Source organism: Microcaecilia unicolor, chromosome 2, assembly GCF_901765095.1.
Source record: "Microcaecilia unicolor chromosome 2, aMicUni1.1, whole genome shotgun sequence".
Lineage (NCBI taxonomy): Eukaryota > Metazoa > Chordata > Amphibia > Gymnophiona > Siphonopidae > Microcaecilia > Microcaecilia unicolor.
In genome coordinates this window covers 544,584,623-544,605,026 of record NC_044032.1, presented here as the reverse complement: position 1 = coordinate 544,605,026, position 20,404 = coordinate 544,584,623, and the positions used below count along the sequence as shown (strand labels likewise).

Genomic DNA, 20,404 nt, shown 5'->3' with positions numbered 1-20,404 from the left:
TGATGTGCAGCTAAAGCACTCGATCCTGCTACATGCTCTCTTCCTTTATGGAGTTCTTCCTCCATCTTTTGAATTCGGGCCTCAAAACTAACTCAGTCATTAGCGCTTTTCACTCTAGGATTGATAATAAGCCAGTTTCTGTTCATCCCTTGATAGTTAGATTTCATAAAAGGTTTTTTTCACACTAAGCCTCCTATCAATCCACCTCGAGTGGTGTAGGATCTCGGTGTTGTCCTCACAACTCTCAGAAAAGTAAGGGGACTTCAAGCCCTTGTGGCAGACCCTCCTTACACCAGGGTTTTTCTCTGCACACACCCAAAACTCATTCCTAAAGTGGTATCGGAATTCCATCGCAATCCATTGTACTTCCTATCTTCTTCCCTAAACCACATTCTTATCCTGGACAAGCAGCACTAAATATCTTAGACTGCAGACGTGCTCTAGCCTATTATCTAGAGTGTGTAAAACCTCATAGGAAGTCTTCCCAGCTTTTTGTATCCTTCAGCCTAACAGATTAAATATTCCCGTCATCAAACATACTAACTCTACTTGGCTGGCTGACTGTCCAGCTTATAATTGAAAAAGAAAAACGCCTATATTGCGACCCAAATCGTGAGATAGACATTTATCTCACAAAAACGAATAAAGCGGTATAATCGAAAGCCGAATTTGGACGTTTTCAACTGCACTCCATCGCGGATGCGGACAAAGTTGATGGGGGCGTGTCAAAGGTGTGGTGAAGGCGGAACTGGGGCGTGGTTATCGGCCGATCAGAGATAGGCGCCTTTCGCCGATAATGGAAAAAAATATGCGTTTTTAGCGAGAATTTAGGGCACTTTCCTGGACCCTGTTTTTCCACAAATAGGGCCCCAAAAAGTGCCCTAAATGACCAGATGACCACTGGAGGGAGTCGGGGATGACCTCCCCTGACTCCCCCAGTGGTCACAAACCCCCTCCCACCACAAAAATATGCCGTTTCACAACTTTTTATGTTCACCCTCAAATGTCATACCCACCTCCCTGGCAGCAGTATGCAGGTCACTGGAGCAGTTATTAGGGGGTGCAGTGGACGTCAGGCAGGTAGACCCAGGCCCATCCCCCCCCCACCTGTTACACTTGTGCTGGTAAATGGGAGCCCTCCACACCGCCCCCCAAACCCACTGTACCCACATGTAGGTGCCCCCCTTCACCCCTTAGGGCTATAGTAATGGTGTAGACTTGTGGGTGGTGGGTTTTGAGGGGGATTTGGGGGGCTCAACACACAACGGAAGGGTGCTATGCACCTGGGAGCTCTTTTACCTTTTTGGTTTTTTTTGTAAAAGTGCCCCCTAGGGTGCCCGGTTGGTGTCCTGGCATGTGAGGGGGACCAGTGCACTACGACTCCTGGCCCCTCCCATGAACAAATGCCTTGGATTTATTCGTTTTTGAGCTGGGCGCTTTCATTTTCCATTATCGCTGAAAAACAAAAACGCCCAGCTCACAAATTGTCGAATAAAACATGGACGTCTATTTTTTCCCAAAATACGGTTCGGTCTGCCCCTTCACGGACCCGTTCTCAGAGATAAACGTCCATGGAGATAGTCGTTTTCGTTCGATTATGCCCCTCTGTATCTCCTACTCGTATGCTCAGGTTGGGTTTGACCCTTCGTGGTCATGTCACTACTCACAGTGTAAGAGCCTTACTCACAATGTAAGAGCCATGGCGGCTTCAGTAGCCCATTGAAAAAATTTGCAAGGTGCAGTGTGGTCTATCCACACCTTCAGAGCTCACTACTGTCTGGAGCAGCATTCTAGGCAGGCTTGCAGGTTTGGACAAACAGTCCTGCAAAATCTTTTTACTACTTAAGTCAACTCCGCCCTCCAGTCCTTTTTTTTTTTTCATCAGGCTCACTTTCTATTTAGTTACAAGGTTCATTTTTTTTTTTATTGTGAGCTTGGCAGCTAGTGAGTCCCACATGTGAGAAAATCATGCCCTCTTATCCCCAGAAAAAGCAAAGTTACTTACCTGTAGCAGGTGTTCGAGGACAGCAGGCATTTATTCTCACATCCCTCCTGTCTCCCCTTTGAGTTGTCTTAGCTTTAGGATTGTGCTGGTTGTCCCATGCTCGAGCATCGAGCAGAAAGGCATCTGTGCAGGCATGGTGGGGGCACTGCCTCAAAGTTTTTAAAGTGACAGTATACTATGGCAGTGTCCACGCTGGGCTTCCTGGATGACGTCACCCTCATGTGAGATTATTTGCCTGCTCTCCTCGGTGAACACCTGCTACAGGTAAGTAACTTTGCTTCAGTGGCATGGTTGTTTCAGAGTCTAGGTATCATAATGTGAGTTATGGAGAGGTTGTCTCTGATGTAACACACAAACATTTTGTTATTGATGGGGTAGAGAATGCGTGGTACAGTCTCCCAGTGGAACTGGTAGAAATAAAAGTAATCAGAATTTGAAGAAAACTTCAAACACAGATGCTCCTTAGCGATGGTGAAAACAGAGATATCTCCATTGAAAGGGAACCTGAGCAAGATATTTGGTTCTTGAATTCTTTCTGTACTATCATAAAATGTAATACATCAAAGTTTTTATAGACACATATATTTTTATTTTTAATAGGACATTCTTGCAGACTCTTGACAAAGAACATGGGCTTGATCGTCATTAATGAAGGCTCTCTAGATGTGAGTAAAATGTAAATCTTTTATATCAACTATGTAAATCAGTCATATTGTTAGAATTGTCTATTAGGCATTGAGCAACTGAAGAAGTCTAGAATTATGTTAACTCTCAGGTAAGTATTCAGCTCATGATGGTCAGCATTTAAATGTCATCTGCTGTGGGCTTTTTGTATGCAACTAGTGCCAGGCTATACCCAGATACTGACACTAAATGTCAAGGTATATTGTAACTGTTGACACATATCCAGGTACTAGTAATATTCAAACCGGTACCTGGATAGCACAGCATTTTTGGTATCTTAATTATTCAGATAGTTACCAGATTAGCTGACTGAATACTGTTAATTGGATAACCCCTAGCTCCAATCCCCCTGACTGCTGAAGCAGTCTGACCAGAATTTCAGCAGCACTATCTGACTACCTGCAATTGAAAATACAGTTGTGACCCAGTGATCAGGACTTATTCAAGTAGGAGCCACTTCTGCCCAGATTAAGTCCTGTGGAATATTGGGCCCTCTGTTCAAGTTTTACAGACCAAGTTTTATGTTGATCCCTGAATTGGGAAGTATCATCATAAAATATAAAAAGTCAAATCCTTATTCTTTGTTTTAGGTTGTGCAGCTATTTTAATAAGTTTCTGATATCTTATTTGACAAACATTTTAGAGAGTAATAAATTGCTGACAGGAGGTAGCTATTTCAGTTTTTAACAGCCTCAAAACACCAATAACACTTAACACCTAGCTTCAGTGTCAGTTACTAAGAGAGAAAGCCCTACATATAGTATTGTTTTGGTGGTGTATTTGATATAATAACATTTGAAATGATGGAAATGGAGCCAAGATAGCGGAGTAGCATAGTGGCGGTTTGTTGTTCTTACCTGATGGTGAAAAAGAAGGGCAAAGTGAGAGGTTTGCCTCAGAATCTTCAACATGCCTTGTACGCCTGTCTCTGGACCTATGGATTCTTTTGTTTTGCAAGGAGGACCATTGCTATCAAATACCAGTGAGTCACTGGCTATCCAGACTCCTTTACCGGGTGGAACGGAGTCAGGCTTCAGTTTAGACATCTCGTTGACCCCAGATATGAGTGCCCTCTCTGCAACCCCTGCTGGATAGCCCTGGAGACCTGCCAACAGGAGCTTAACGCAAGTTGTTGGAAACTCACGAACGCTAGGAGGAAGGCTCCTGGAAGTGAGTTTGGGGGTTTTGGCTGATCTTCCGGCTTTGCAGTTGGAGGGCTCAGGAGCAACGGGTGTAGTTGCTGAGCTGGTGCAGAGTCATATACTTGCTGTGGGGGTATCCAGTGATCAGTCTTTAGTAACGCCACAATTTCAACATCAGAGACCATCTGTTTTTACCCTAGAAACTATACAGACAGCAGTTTCTATTCAAATAGCAACTATGAATTTAAAGATTCAAACCAATGTTAATAATATTGAAGTAGTGAAGAACCAGTGTGATAATGTTTCTCAGTTTCTGGTCTTACTGATCAAAAAATATCCAGACTTTATCTTCAATGTTGCTTAAAGAGAACACATTGTTAAGGTGCGAAGTGGAGAATTTGGAGAACACAGCCAGATTTTCAAATCTGTGTGTGATTAATTTCCCTAAGTTATCACTCATTTCAGCTAAGGAGTTGTATTTCAGATATTTAAGGGAATTTTTACAGGTACTGCAAGAAACTATTCCTCCACTTAGAACTGTTTACTATCTGCCTGAATTAAAGAAGGAAACTACATATGTCAAGTCTGCTGTGGCTCCCCTCTCTGAGAGGAAGGTGGATATTTTGAATGTTTCTGATATTTTGGAGACCCCTGAATTAGATGTGGTAGGTACTCTGGTGGTTTATTTGACACTACTCTCTGACCATGACTGGCTTCTATGGATTTTCTTTAAAAAAAAAAAAACAGAGGTCCCTTCTTGGGTTCGCAAGTCAAAATATTTCCAGATTTGGCTAGAGAGACTGAAAAGAGAAGGAAGGCTTTCCTCTTCTTTGAACCTGCAGTTCTTCAGTTAGGGGCATTATTTTTCCTTAAGTACCCTTGTAAGTGTGTGATTAAGTGATTAACCTGTTCGACTTTCTAGGTTCCTAAGTGACAACTGTATGGATACTAGTTCACCAGTTAGAGATCCAGCAAAGGACTCAGGATAGTTAATTGATGTGAACCTATGCTGTTGGTACTAAATTCTTTTGGATATGATGGAAGGGATTTGAGGGTGGGGGGTTAATTTTTTCCGTCACTTTTTTTTCTCTTGTTTCATATTTAAATTTCTATTGCCTCTTCTCCCACTTTGCTGTGTACTATGTTCATTTCGGAGAATTTTTTTTCTTTTTTTTCAATTTAAGGTTTGTTTTTCCTGTATTTTTTGTCCAGTTTTCTGTTCAAGTGAAATATTTCTTGGAACATATTTGAAATTTCAATAAATAAATAAAATCATGGAAATGGCTAACTGTAGCTACCTGCTTAGAAGGGGAAACATTTTCAAAACTGAGAAATACAGAGATATTTTTACAATATTCTGTCCATATTGCCAACTTGATTCTATGGTGTCATGAATTGATGATCCATTTCTAATAGTCGCACTCTTATTCCAGTGTAACCTAGTGTTTTAAGTTCTCCTATAAATATATTGAACTGGGTATTAGAAAATCAAGACTGGATCATCATAATCTTATGATGGCATAGAGCAGCGGTTCCCAAACCTGGTCCTAGAGGCACCCCATCCAGTCAGATTTTTGGGATATCCACAGTGAATATTCATGAGAGATATTTGAATTCACTGCCTTCACTACATGCAGATTTCTGTCATGAATATTCATTGTGGATATCCCGAAAACCTGACTGGCTGGAGTGCCTCCAGGATCAGGTTTGGGAACCACTGGCATAAAGTTTTATTTGTATTTAGTACATTATGACCAGTGTCCTGGAAGGGTAATAAGGGCAGTTACTGAAATGGAGTCATCTGTGTATAGGAAGTGATGTAAACAGATTATAATAAAGCAGCAAAAGGGGAAATATCCCAAGAATGAAAGACATTCATTTTAAATGTTATTTAAAGTCTGTGAATTATTAGAAAAATGTTCATATGATACTTTATCTACAAAGATTCTTAAATTCATGTCTAAATACTGTTGCTTGAAGTTTGTATCCAATATTGTCTGAAAACTGATAAATAGCTTTCCATTAAGACACCTATATAGAAGAGTTCAGGTGTATAAATCTGAAAAACAAAGTTGGGGGGGGGGGCAGAATCAAGATGGCGTCATGTTAGGACACAACATTGAACACCAGTACTGCCATTTTTCTTCTTTCTTGTTGCTAACCTTTTGCTGATGTTTGAGTGGAAGATGGGCAAGAGGAAGGCTAGAGGTGCCCCTGTGAAGCCAGTTCTTCCGGGGTCTATGGATTCACATATGACTTCAAGTGAGGGTGCTGCCCTTCTGAATGAGCTGAATGTAACACTAAGCTCAGGCAGTCCTCCCCACCACCACAACTGCCAGTTCTAGCGGAGTCTCTAGGAAGTGAAGCAATTTGATGCCCTGGCTGTAATTGGTTCAGGTCACATAATGTGAAGCAGGAAATTCAGGCCTCAGCATCACTAGAGGATGCCTCTCATCATCACCCAATCCAAAATGAATATCATTTCCAGTCTGTTTTTATATTACTTAGGTCCTTATTTACTAAAATGCACTCAACTTTTCAGTTACCACACAGTAGTTACAGAACCTTTAGATTAACTGTTGGGGCATTCTGAACATTTTTGGGAGGGCCACCATGTAGTTAACAGAAGGGTATTGACATTTTCTCCATTAACTGCATAGCAAGTAATATGAGATGAAATGAGATAAACCACATGAGATTACTTTTACTGTACTGTATTATCTGCCTTGTTAAGTTAATGGACAATAACAACCTCTGTATGAACTGTAAGGCACAGCCCCACCCATTCCATGCAACAATATTGTTTTCTGTATTAGAGGGTAATTTTATGAAGTATTAATTTGTGCACTGATTACATCAATAAATGTTTAGAATAATAGCATATATTCGCCACTTAAATGCCCAAATTCCACCTAGTATTATTCTGTAAGTGCATATGTATCTTACATAACATCAAATCAATTCTGTATACTGCTGATATCCCCTTTCCAGGGTTCAGTGCGGTTTACATTCTAGGTGAGACAAAAGCCCAATAATGCTAGTGTGAGGTATGAGAACAATTAGAGACCATTGGTGTAATGCACGAGACCAAAAACATTATAGGAAAGGATAATGGATGATACCAGGAGGTAGAAGTCAATAGATTGTTATGAAGCAGTCCTTGGGAAGAGAAGTCCCAGCAGAGAATGCCTCTAACTTTTCACCATAGGTATCTTTTAGACACTACTATTGATACTGATTATGCTAAATTAGCAGCCACATGATCCTGGGCCTCGCAAATCCTCTTTCTCTACAAGTGCTGCAAACCTTCATGGAACATTTGTACAAGAGGATGGAGAATGTTCTCCATAGAGAAACGTTTTATAAATTTGCTTTAAGATTATTCATCTTGCCTCATAGGGCGGGTTTGCAGACTTGGGGGACATTGTCCGAAGTGTGTACACCAAACTGTGACTTGGGCCACATATTTTGGAGGTAGATTTTTGGTTAATCACATACGCTGTACTGGGCACTGACTGGATACCCTTCCTGTTCATTAGAGAGGTTGGATTGGGACCTTTGGAAGTATATAGCCTTTTCGAAATCCCCGACCCTACTGAAAGAGGAGCTATTAGAATTTACCCACCCTACCCAAATTCTTCCTAATGATATATCAAGCATTGGTATACGTAGGAATATTAATTATAGCAATTGCAGTTCTGGTTAAGACCCTAGGATTAATTTTGTTACTCATTTTCATTAACCGCCAATTGCCTTTGGTACAGTCCAGATCTTACATTTAACCATGATAACTACCAACATGAAGTGCCTAGCCCTTCTGTTGTGTACGCTCGCCATGCCTATGGTACAAGGAACAAAGGATCTAGAAAGTTTTCTGCAACAGTTTATTACCACCCCCGAAATAACATTACCCACAACTAAAGACACGACCACAATCACCCTTGATGTGTGTGCTTACACAATGTGTGGGGAACATCCTGTACAGCAATATTTGTCAGCTTTTGAGGTATACCTGTGTCCCTTCTCCAATTGCGGAAGTTGGGCACAAGTATGGTGGTACACAGGTTCATGGATTCCCTACTCAGGTAGCGAAATTCCAGATCTCAAAAAGAGCATTTCCATTATGAAATTGCGAGTGACTGGCCTCTGTTCAATGACCAAATGTAATCAAGTGGCTATCACTTTCAGAGGAGTAACGGCTGTTACATACAGAACTTATTCATTAGGAATTGACGCCTCAGGTAGAGACCCCGTTGGAAAATTTAAGATTGTTCCACCCCCAGCCCAACCAGAAAAGAATCCTTTGATGCCAACAAAAATCCCAGAAGTAAAGATTCCTTACCAGATTGTGCCGATTAATAATTCCAAAGATTTAATGGCATTAGAAACAGGATTTGGAGAGACAAACCTGTGGCTCGAATGGGCGCATTATACTACAAAGAGTTTGAATGTCTCTAATTGTTATTTTTGTGCCCATGCAAGAGCAGAACCAACTGTAGTTCCCTTTCCTTTAGATCTGAACAATGATCCAGATGGGTTTTGGTGTATGTTAGAGTTATTACAAATGAAAGATGAAACCAATCAGTCTTGTCAACATCTTGACGAGCACCACCCCTACTTACCCCCTCGGCTGAGGGTTCCACCCGCATTCAGGATTCCTGATCCTGTTACCAGATATCATACATGTCTGGAACGATATGGGGTGAAAAATACACGATTTCTAGGAAATTTGACCAATTGTAACACAACCCTAGAAAAAGGGACCCTGCGAAATCTAAATCTCACAGACTTTTCACAAGCTAGAGCAGACATATGGTGGTACTGTGGAACCCACACTATCTACCATACACTCCACAGGAGTTGGACAGGCAGATGTGCCTTAGTCAAATTGGTAATTCCAATTATAATAGCATCTTTGCTCCCTCCTCATAGCAGCTCTTCCTCACGAGTGAAGAGAAATGCAATGCCTGGATCTTTTGATGATCGGGTCTATATAGATGCAATTGGAGTTCCAAGAGGGGTTCCTGATGAGTTCAAAGCCAGAAACCAAATAGCTGCAGGATTCGAATCAGCTTTCTTTTGGTGGGCTACTATAAATAAAAATTTAGACTGGATCAACTATATATATTACAACCAGCAGAGATTTGTGAATTATACCAGAGATGCAGTTCAAGGAATTGCAGCACAATTAGACGCCACCAGCAGGATGACGTTAGAAAACAGATTAGTGCTTGACCAGATTCTGGCCGCAGAGGGCGGAGTGTGCCGGAAAATAGGTACACAGTGTTGCACCTTTATCCCCAACAATACTGCTCCAGATGGATCAATCACCAGAGCTTTGGAAGGCTTAACCTCACTGTCACAAGAATTGGCAGAGAACTCTGGCGTCGATACATCCTGGACTGGTTGGATGGATAGAGCTTTTGGTAAATGGAAGACATTTATCATTTCAGCAGCCACTACTATAATTATAGTGGTAGCAATTTTTGTATTAGTAGGATGTTGCATAATCCCTTGTGCTAGAGGCTTAGTAGAACGCTTAATTGAAACTGCAATAATGAAAAAGACAACAGCAGGACAATATGTCCTGTACGAAAATCTCCTTCCCAACACCACAGGAGATAACACATTGGACTATCTCCCTCTGAGAAGGACCAATCGCTATGCAAATGCTAGAGACACTAGAGAGATGTCTGCAACTGTATAATCAGGTAATAGCACACAGGGATACAATATAACCATATAAAGCTTTATAAGATGATGTGATACATGAGCAAAATGTCTACATAACCTATGCAAATCTATGGAAATGTATACTCAAGATATAATCAGTATATAACCAAAGAATTTATGATTGATAACAATATATACTCACATAGGTAAGAATAAGTTAGAACCTGCATATTAAAGGGTTGAATCAAAAATATTATTATAGTAATTATAAGTTTTTGTATAACCACAGATATAGATAAGAAGGATTGAAATAATTGAAGTGGTGCCAAGATGGTAATCTCAAACCAAAAACAAATCTGACTGTACCAGTTAACCGTAAGACTCAGAAAATTTGATGGCCTTATAGGATACCTTCTGGAATGGATGGTACCATGGTGTATTGACCCTGGTGTCACCCTATGGGATAGGGTGAAGAGGGGAATGTTAATATGTGGCCTGGCTTCAGACCTACCACTGGAATAGTGGTGGGCTAAGCTACACAGCCTAAAGCAACTAAAAAGTACTGAGTAGGCCAAATAACAAGCTAATGATGTCATATTTGAGAATCTGCAAAAAGCAGGTCTGAACAATGGGTCTTAACACAACCAGGTACAACTTTCTAATTGAATATAGCACCTATAATGAAAGAATAATGGGTAAAAGGAATAAAATGAGGTTTTTAAAATGGGACTTATTTTCCATAAGATGGCACACAGATCATAAGATGTTATGAAAGGTATTACAAAAGGAAGATGTGAAACTGATAAAGATATTTTAGTAAACGAGAAAAACAAATTGTTCCAAAAACATGTTGACATTTACGGAAGTGTGGCAATCTCTAGAAATAGATAGAACGGAAAAGAAATGGGTACAGATGAACATCTGGCCGGATACGAAAGTATGATCTCAGAAATTGAGAAATATTAGAAAAAAAAGGTACCTCACAATTGACTTGAATTGGGACCTGGGGCTATAAAAGAGATAAGATTTTAAGAGAGAGTTGGAGTCCTCCCCAACACTTCTCGGACGGCAGAGCTCTGTGCTTTTGAACCCAGAATCTGTTTGATGTCTGTACTTGATTGAAAACTTGGTAAGATTAAAGCCTTCTTTCTGAAATCTATCTCTGTCTCTATTTTCTAGTATTCTCCACCTGTCATTTATACTACAAACTAAGCCACATACAAATAATACACACTCTTTGCACTAATTTAAGGACTCATAATATATGTGGGAACATAGATGACCAAGGATTCACTTAGATCCTGATAGACAGAAGGCCATGGTCATGGACATTACCTTTGACTTACGCCTTCTGATACCTGCACAACTGAGATATCACTGGGATGGAATATCAAAAGGATTTAGGCAGGCGGCCCAACACATAGTGGAAGCGCAGACCCTTTGTCCCTGGAGAAGGGTATTCCTGGGGCGCAAAGAGGGCCTTTAAAATTTACAGTCCATAATCCTAATTATTACACTTGTGGTGGAAAGTGTCAGCTCTGCAAAAAACCTGCCAAAACCTACTATACCCACATATAGGTGACACCTGCAGCCATAAGGACTATTGTAGTGGTGTATAGTTGGGTACTGTAGGTTTTTCTTGGGTTTTGAAGTGCTCACCCTATAATTTAAGGAGGTAATGGTAAGATGTGTACCTAGGACCTTTTATGTGAAGTCCAGTGCAGTGCCCCCTAGGGTGCCCAAGTGCTCTGCTGGAATGCCTTTCTGGCCAGTCTACTAGGAAAGCTGGCTGTTCCTACGTCTCAATGGCTTGGTTTTGTACATTTTTCACTTGAATGTTCTTTTTTTTTTGGGGGGGGGGGGGGGAGAAGGTGGTCTAAAAAGATAGATGTACTAAGCACAACATCATCTACGAAATTATCTTTTTCAAAGAAAAAGATAGATGTTTTTCTGGTTTGAAAATAGTCATTTTCACTTCTTGATTTTTGGACGTTTTCAGCAAAACATCCAAGCTCAAATTTAGACATCATATTGAAAATTCCCCTCATAGCAAGCAGCCAACAGTGATAACCACCAGGTTCTACAAACTTCGCAACATCTGCCCACTGAATCCTGCCAATACCGGTAACAGAAGGAAGCCTCTAAAAATAGCCACTACTTCAGGTAAATCTCCCTTTAAGCTGCAAAATGGCTGGGGAACTCCCTGGATCCTGAACAGGCATAAACAGTTGGTACAGTAAACTTGCCTGACAAACTTTTATTTAATATAACTTTATTCCCTTAGGAAGGGAATAGAATTAAAGGAGCCATAATAATTTTTTTTAATTGTGTAGAGGGAGGAGGGGGGAATATATGCCCTCCGGCAAGAACTACAGAAACCTACGCCAGTCACTAAGCAAAGACCCTTGAGACAAAACTCAGGAGTATGGAGGGGCAGCGAATCCCTCTAGGCTCATATAGGAGACTGAGTACAATCTATCTCTTGGGAGCCTATACCTGTCCATCTCAACCACTGAACATAAGCCTGTTACCAGAAAAACCATGCTGCACCAGTCTGAACTGCTCTATCCGCTAGACACAGAGAAATACTGACGGGGTCCTGACTGCACCACTTATACTAATGGTGGCACTAGAATCTGCTTTCTTCTCTAGTTATAATTAAGGGGACATAACCCATTAGTCTTGGCTGGTCTAACAGGATGATAAGGAAGCACTATTTTGAATCTGCCTTACAGCAGGTGCAAATTAGCGCATCTGAATTTGAGCAGTAGGGGACAGGTTTGGGTGCCTAAGTTAATATGTAAATAGTTCAACTGACAGCTGCTTATCTTGAAGACAGCTGCTTATCTTGAAGACAACATTTCCTATATAATAATTCTCACCTCCAATGTTCTAAAACCTGGCTGCCTGTGTCTGTAACTTTCTGGGTCTCCGAAGCCTCAGCTGACGTCACTGCACCCATTATGCCGTCAAACCAGGGGAAAAAACGCAGCTGATCCTGTTCCCCCACCACCACACACACACACACACAACTGGCTCGCGAAAATAGTTGCCTGCCAAAACCCAAACTGAACACGCCCGAGACTACCTGAGTCAGGTAACCTGATGGCACAGACGCGCTGAACAGCGGAACACTGGTGCCCGCAGTGAAGCGCTGAACACCCTCCCTTCTCAGATACCGCTCAGCTAGCCTTCCCACGGACTCAAACAAAAGCGGGAAACGCTCAGCTCGCCAAAATCAAAACAAAAGTGGAAAAAATAAGCAGTGAATGAAGCGCAGAACCCCCCCCCCCCCCCCCCCGGAACACCGGTGCTGGAAGTGAAGCGGTGAAAAGCCTCCCTGCCGTCAGTGAAGCGCTGAACAGACTCCCTCCTCAATTCAGCTGGCTTTCGCAAAAAAAATAGAAACAAAAAATAAAGCGATGAACACCCTCCCTCCACAGTTAACGCTGTGCTGGCCAATGCACACAAACACGGAACAAAGGTAAGCAGGGAGGGCACCATCGCTAAAGACAATAATCCCTGTCTTCAAATAGGACAGGGATTATTGTATTTAGGATTTTGCCCCTCACGACCTCTCTACCTTCATCTCCCCTTACACTCCTACCCTTAACCTCCGCTCACAGGACAAATCCATCCTCTCAGTACCCTTCTCCACCACAGCCAACTCCAGATTCCGCCCTTTCTGCCTCGCCTCACCCCATGCTTGGAATAAACTCCCTGAGCCCATACACCAAGCCCCTTCCCTACCCATCTTCAAATCCTTGCTCAAAGCCCACCTCTTCAATGTTGCTTTCGGCACCTAACCATTGTACCTCTATCCAGGAAATCTAGACTGCCTCAATCTTGATTGACTGCACTTTTTGTCCTTTAGATTGTAAGCTCCTTTGAGCAGGGACTGTCCTTCTTTGTTAATTGTACAGCACTGCGCAACCCTGGTAGCGCTTTAGAAATGTTAAATAGTAGTCGTAATAGTTGTAGGACCAAAGAGGGAGGGAGGGGGCGGGGCCTGCAACACAGACATAAGGAGAGCAAGGGAAGGAGAGGGTCATGGAAATCACTTCACACCACACTCACACTCTGTATCTGTCAGACACACAAACACACAGTCTCTATCACACACACACAGACACACTCTTTCAATCCCTCTCACACACACTCACTCTCGGACTCACACAGTCTGTGTCTCTGTCTTACACTCACACAGACACTGTCTCTATGACCGCCCCTGTGGTCCGGCATACACTCTCACAACAGACGGAATTAGAGTAAGGGAAGGAGAGGGTCATGGAAATCAGTTCCACACAAATTAAACAAGTATTGCATCGCCTTAAAACGCTTTTATACAAACTGTATGGTTACAAACAAACAAAAAAACATTGCTAGCGCCCATTTCCTTTAAAACAGAAACGGGCCTTTTTTACTAGTGATATATAAGAAGCCACAGTTGAGTGGTTAAAGGCGCCTCTACTTGATGTAGTTTAACTAAACATGATCGTGTTGGGAGGCTGCCTGAATGCCACAAATATTTAAAAAAATAAGCATCTTTCCTTACCATTTGCAGAAATAATTTCAAGACTCTAAAATTTATCATAAATTTTTTAATAAAAATTATAAAATCCAGATGATTTTGAAGGAATACCTTAAATATTTTGTTTTTAAAATGGACCTCTGAAGAACTGGGCAATGGTGCAGCTTATAAAATATAGCTGTTCTTATAATCTGATAGTCCAATTCACAATAAAATGTTTATGGGATAATCAGTTGTCAGCTGCCTTTATAAAACAGACACTAAGCCAATGTTTTTAAGGCGTTCTGCTATAAAAATCCACTTAACATATTACGAGTTAAATAAAGAGGTATCAGTGACCTTATAACCCACATCTAAATATGAATTGAGGTTGAAGGGGGGCAGACTCAGGAGTAATGTCAGGAAGTTGTTTTCATGGAGAGGGTGGCAGATACGTGGAATGCCCTCCCGCGGGAGGTGATGGAGATGAAAATGGTAATGGAATTCAAACATGCGTGGGATAAACATAAAGGAATCCTGTTTAGAAGGAATGGATCTTTGGAATCTTAGCGGAGATTGGGTGGAAACGCCGGTATTTGTAGAGTAAAATCGGTGCAGGGCAGAATAGATATGGATGGGCTGGAGTGTAAATTTTAAGGGGCTTTGACGTTAGCTTCAGAACTTTTAGTACAGGAACAGTGCTGTGCAGACTGTTACGGTCTGTGCCCTGAGAAAGGCAGGGACAAATCAAACTCGGGTATACATATAAGGTATCACATACCATGTAAAATGAGTTTATCTTGTTGGGCAGACTGGATGGACCGTTCAGGTCTTTATCTGCCGTCATTTACTATGTTACTGTGTAAGAAATTTGAAATTAAAATAAGTCACTTCATTCTGTTTTAATCTGGTGAGGGAGCATCAGTCCTAAACTAATCAAAAAAATATATTAGGTTAGTCCAGTAAAAAAGGATCAGTTCATATTTTTATTGACTTATTTGCTGGCATTTGGGGGGGGGGGGGTCTCAATTATTTTATATGCTTTTACTAGAACTTACAGATTTCGCATTAGCATACTGACAGGATTGTGGCAGCACCACTTGTTCTATAGAATCTTCAGGGGGGGGGGGGGTTTGGGGGGGGGGGGGAGTTGGATATTGTTTGCTGCCTACATCTGCTGGTAAGGAAATATGTTATACTAGTATAGACTAGTCTAGCAGGATGCCAGGAAATGATAAGAGTAAATTGCACCATGTATATCACCATTCTGCCCAGACTCTGTTGGGAATGCCTATGTTTTGCACATGTTTAAGTAGTATATGTATTCACATACTTCAATTCATAGCTATCATAGGCACCCAATTTTAGAAAAGCTTAATGTGAAAAATACTTTCTAAAATGACTTCCTTTTTGAAAAACTGTGTTGGTAGCTATCATTCTTTTCTCTGGCCATATATATTTAGTTAGATTATTCCTAAGTCTTTCCCCTTTCATCTTCATTCTGTGCCCCTTTGTTTCAGAAGTTCCTTTCATTTCAGAGAGACCTACCTCCTATGCTTTTATGTCATGGAGGTATTTAAATGTCTGTATTGTTTCTCCCCCCTGCCATCTTTCTTCCAAAGTATGCATACTGAGATCTGATATGATGACCACTGATCATTTTTGTTTTTTTAGATATATTAGAAGTTAGAAGCTGATAAAAGACTCAGTTGGGCCACTATATGACTGAGGAGTAAAATGGGCACTCAGAAAACACAAGGCCATAGCAGAAAGAATTAGGGGCTCATTCCATAGGTTACTATGTAATTTTGTACATCTAGGTGCTTTAAAAATATGTTTTTATCCTTTCCATCTCTTTGAGACCCAATCGCAAAAATATATAATCAGAGCTATATATCATTTCCTTTCCTGTAAATTTTTGTTTCAGAAAATGTTTTACATATTAAATATAATTTCCACTGCTTACAAACTGAGTGTTCTGTGAGCCACATGAGAGAGACTGCTATCTTTAATATGCATATAGATAGGTAATTTCTTAAGAATGTGGTACAGAATCATGATTATTAGCCTATGTATGATCCATTTAGAGGTTTTAGCAAAATACAGATCCTACAACAAATAAAATAACTATGAAAATGAAGTCATTTTAGAACAGGTACTCCCAATGTAGCCCTCAGGACATACCCAGCCAGTCCCTCAGGACATAGCCAGTCAGGTTCTCAGGATATATGCACAATGAATATGCATAAGATAACTTTGCATGCACTGCTTCCATTGTATGCATACTTATCTCGTACATATTCACTGTGGGTATCTTGATAACCTGACCAACTGGGTATGTCCTGAGGACGGTATTGAGAACAACTATTTTAGAAGTGTCTACATTTGTGTGTAGTGGCATTTACACATGTAGATGTCCTGAGATTCAGAAGTTTTAAGGGAGGGTGGTGTGGGCAGCCAGAAAAAATAGTAGGTGTAATTTCCACTTTTTAATGGAACATATATATTTTAAAAAGTTTCCATACCTGCACAAGTACCAGCTAGTTGATCAGTGCAACCTGGGGTCTCCTCCAGTGATTCAAGAGCAATTGTGCTGACCTCTGTGGTATCTGACACCATCTCAAAAATTCATGATAAAGGATCTTCATTTGTCTCCTTGACTCCTTTGTACATGTAGCTTTTTAAAATCTGAGATAAACACATGTAATGCCCAGGCAAATATATATGCAGTTTCTGAGTTTAGTACCTATATAGGTAGAAAGCACTCCTGCTGCACATGCTGGTGAGTATATGTGTATCTGCCAGTGCCTCAATACATATTTTCCAATTCTTACCCTGATGATCCATGTAGGCACTGTGATGTTGTGCATTTCCATCCATTTAAACAGTCTGGAAATCATTCAGATTACAAAGTGCAGCTGTAGTGCTGTACAGGAAACAGTGACAAGATGTACGAGTGGCCTTCTGTGTTTTCAGTCTCTCAGTGGGCAATATATTTTGTTTTTAATTAATTTTAAAAAGTGCTGATTTTGTATTGTTTTGTTCCTTTTTCTTCTGGTTGAACAATTACAGCTCTGCTTTACCCATTTGCTAGGACACACATTTTTTGAACCCCTGGTCTAGCATAAGTCATGGAGAAGTCTAATTAAGTTTGTTTTACATTTAGAACTGTATTTTCTGAGATTCAAACATTACAAATTACTTAGATGCATGCCTTTTTAAAACATGTTGAGTAGTTTCTTCTGAACCTTTGGCCCCAAAGATGGAGTACTTTTTTTCCAAGTAAATGTAAACAATTATTTTTCATCTAGTTCTTATATAATAAATTTGAATTTATATTTGCCATGTAGTAAGGACTCTGTATGTTACTATACTCTGCAAGTATTCAGGGAGCAGCTTTCATTATGCAAGGAATTTTTACATTTATCTTTTTATGTGTTATGTAACAGGCCACACGAGAGATCTTAAGTCATCACTGTACTACTCTTGGCAGTGCTTTGAGGAAGGAAAATGACTTTGCTCTCATTATTGATGGTAAATCACTGAAGTATGCACTGACATTTGGGGTTAGACAGTATTTTCTGGACCTGGCTTTATCATGTAAGGCAGTTATTTGTTGCAGGTAAGATTTCTTAACTGTTCTAATATTTATCAGATGCATGTTTGCTAGTTCATATCTTCTGTAGGGGAGAAAAAGCAAGCTAACAAAAAAGTTAATTCTTGTCCTAACATGATTACGTTTTCAACCATTATGAAAAAAAAAAATAATATATATATATATTTATATTATTACTGATATATGGGTGGCCTCTAATTTTCCTCTAAATGAAATAAATTTGTAATTTTACTTTGTATTTTGGGACTCCTCTATTGTCCATCAGTGTTTCTACCTTATATTTTTCCTCCTTTATTTTCACCATAGTATTTGTTTAAGTCTTTTATCTGTCACTTATCCATATTGCCCAAAGTGGGTTACAAAAGATCTTGTAGACAAAGAAGAGCCAATCTCTGCAAGACATACTAAGGACAACCAGGAAGAAGCAGATTCAGTTTTTCATTTAAAACATTCTACGTGCCTCCTGTTTTGTAAAGCATCCTCACCTATGCAGGTGTTTTCCATAGATAGTAGGATTGATAAGGCACACAAGTGGGTGATGTCATCACAGCTGGGATGGAACAGCTCTCCAGAGTTCAGAACTTAGTGTAAGGTTCTAAGCGTGTGTGGCCCTTCTCATGCATAGCAGTTTCCTTAGCTCCTCAGTTCCAAAGCTCATAACATTTAGGCAACTCTAGAGGAGGTGGGGGAGGGGGAGAACTCTGTGGTCTACAGAAAACAAATGATACAGATGAACAAAAAATACTTTTTCTGTTGACAAGCAGGATAGAGTTGGGCACAAGTGGTGTCTCCCAAGCTTAAGACTCCTTGGATCTTTTCACTTTGTCCTACACTTAGAACAGCTCAGAGAAGAAAAGTGCTTGACACATTGGCCAGGACATCTTGACCGAAGGCACTGGCCCTTCATTGTGGTTTTATCTAAGCAGTAGTGTAAATGCATAAAGCAAAGATGATATCACTGCTTTACATATCATATCCAATGAGGCAGACCTTAGGAGAGCCACTGTGGCTGTTAATTTGGAGAGAGTTTAAAACTCAGGGGAAGCACCTGTTTGTTCATAACAGAATTATGGTATGTCAGCCAATTTGTCAGAGTATTTTAGCCACTGGAATGCTAATTCTCTTATTGTCAAAGAAGACAAGCTGCATAGACTTTCTGACTGATTCAATTCTTTTGTGGTAATGCACAAAGGCCTGTTTACAGTCTAGAGTCTGGAGGACTTTCTCAAGTGGATTATTATGAGATTTTGAACAAAATGAAGGAAGCACTACTTCCTTATCAGTGGGGAATGGAACTATTACCTTAGGTAAGAACTTTGGGTGAGTGCATAGAGCTATTTTATTATGATGAACTTGTGTGCACTGTACACTTACCACTGCTTGGATTTCATTTCCTCATCCAGTAGAGGGAGCAACTACTAGGAAAAGAACACCTTCTATGTAAGGTGCTTTAGAGAGTGATTAAAATGGCACCTTCATACAGGATATGAAGATATCCTTTCATGAAACTTGAAATAATGGTAGACTAAGAAGCTTGGAAGGCTATGCACTGAAGCATGATAGGTGAAGGCACTGAGATGTCTAGAGTTCAAGATGATATAAATGATACACAAACTGATGTATGGTGGTAAGATTGTAACAATTGGTGAAGCACCAGAAAGAAATCCTCTCACATTTGAAAGTGTATGTACACCTGGTGAATGTTTTTCTTGCAGACATCAGAATGTCTTGACAAACCAAGAGCTAAGATTAAGCATTGCTAAATCTTCACACTGTGAGGACTAGAAACTTTAGATTTAGATAAAGAAGATGGATTTTGTGTTGAAAGATTAATGCTAGAAATCTTTGAAGCCTGCATGGCATTAGTACTGATAACCTCAAGAGGCGAGGAAATCAATTTTGTCAAGGCCACTATGGAGCTACGAGAATCATGGTACTTGGCTGTTGGGATTTGTTCAGTTTTGGAGGCCGTATCTTGTTAAGGATGTAAAAAGAATTGAAGCGGTGCAAAGAAAAGCTACGAGAATGGTATGGGATTTGCGTTACAAGACGTATGAGGAGAGACTTGCTGAACTAAACATGTATACTCTGGAGGAAAGGAGAAACAGGGGTGATATGATACAGACGTTCAAATATTTGAAAGGTATTAATCCGCAAACAAACCTTTTCCGGAGATGGGAAGGTGGTAGAACGAGAGGACATGAAATGAGATTGAAGGGGGGCAGACTCAAGAAAAATGTCAGGAAGTATTTTTTCACGGAGAGAGTAGTGGATGCTTGGAATGCCCTCCCGCGGGAGGTGGTGGAAATGAAAACGGTAACGGAATTCAAACATGCGTGGGAAAAGCATAAAGGAATCCTGTGCCGAAGGAATGGATCCTCAGGAGCTTAGTCAGGATCGGGAGGCGGGGCTGGTGGTTGGGAGGCGGGGATAGTGCTGGACAGACTTGTACGGTCTGTGCCAGAGCCAGTAGTTGGGAGGCGGGGCTGGTGGTTGGGAGGCGGGGATAGTGCTGGGCAGACTTATACGGTCTGTGCCCTGAAGAGCACAGGTACAAATCAAAGTAGGGTATACACAAAAAGCAGCAAATATGAGTTATCTTGTTGGGCAGACTGGATGGACCGTGCAGGTCTTTTTCTGCCGTCATCTACTATGTTACTATGTTCCAAGTCTTTACTTTGAGAGGAATGGGTGAATATACATACAGAAAAGACCACATCAAGGGAATCACCAGTGCATCTGATGTTAGATGGTTGGAGAGAAGGAGGATGGAG

General features: G+C 40.7%; 1 protein-coding gene across 1 annotated transcript in view; it reads left to right on the top strand.

The window, feature by feature from the left end:
- The window catches only part of ATP8A1 (ATPase phospholipid transporting 8A1), a 649,985-nt gene that overhangs the window by 450,114 nt on the left and 179,467 nt on the right, over positions 1-20,404 (top strand). Inside the window, 2 exon segments of the mRNA XM_030191344.1 lie at positions 2,606-2,670; positions 17,464-17,636. Of these exon segments, the coding sequence (XP_030047204.1) occupies positions 2,606-2,670; positions 17,464-17,636 (238 nt within the window).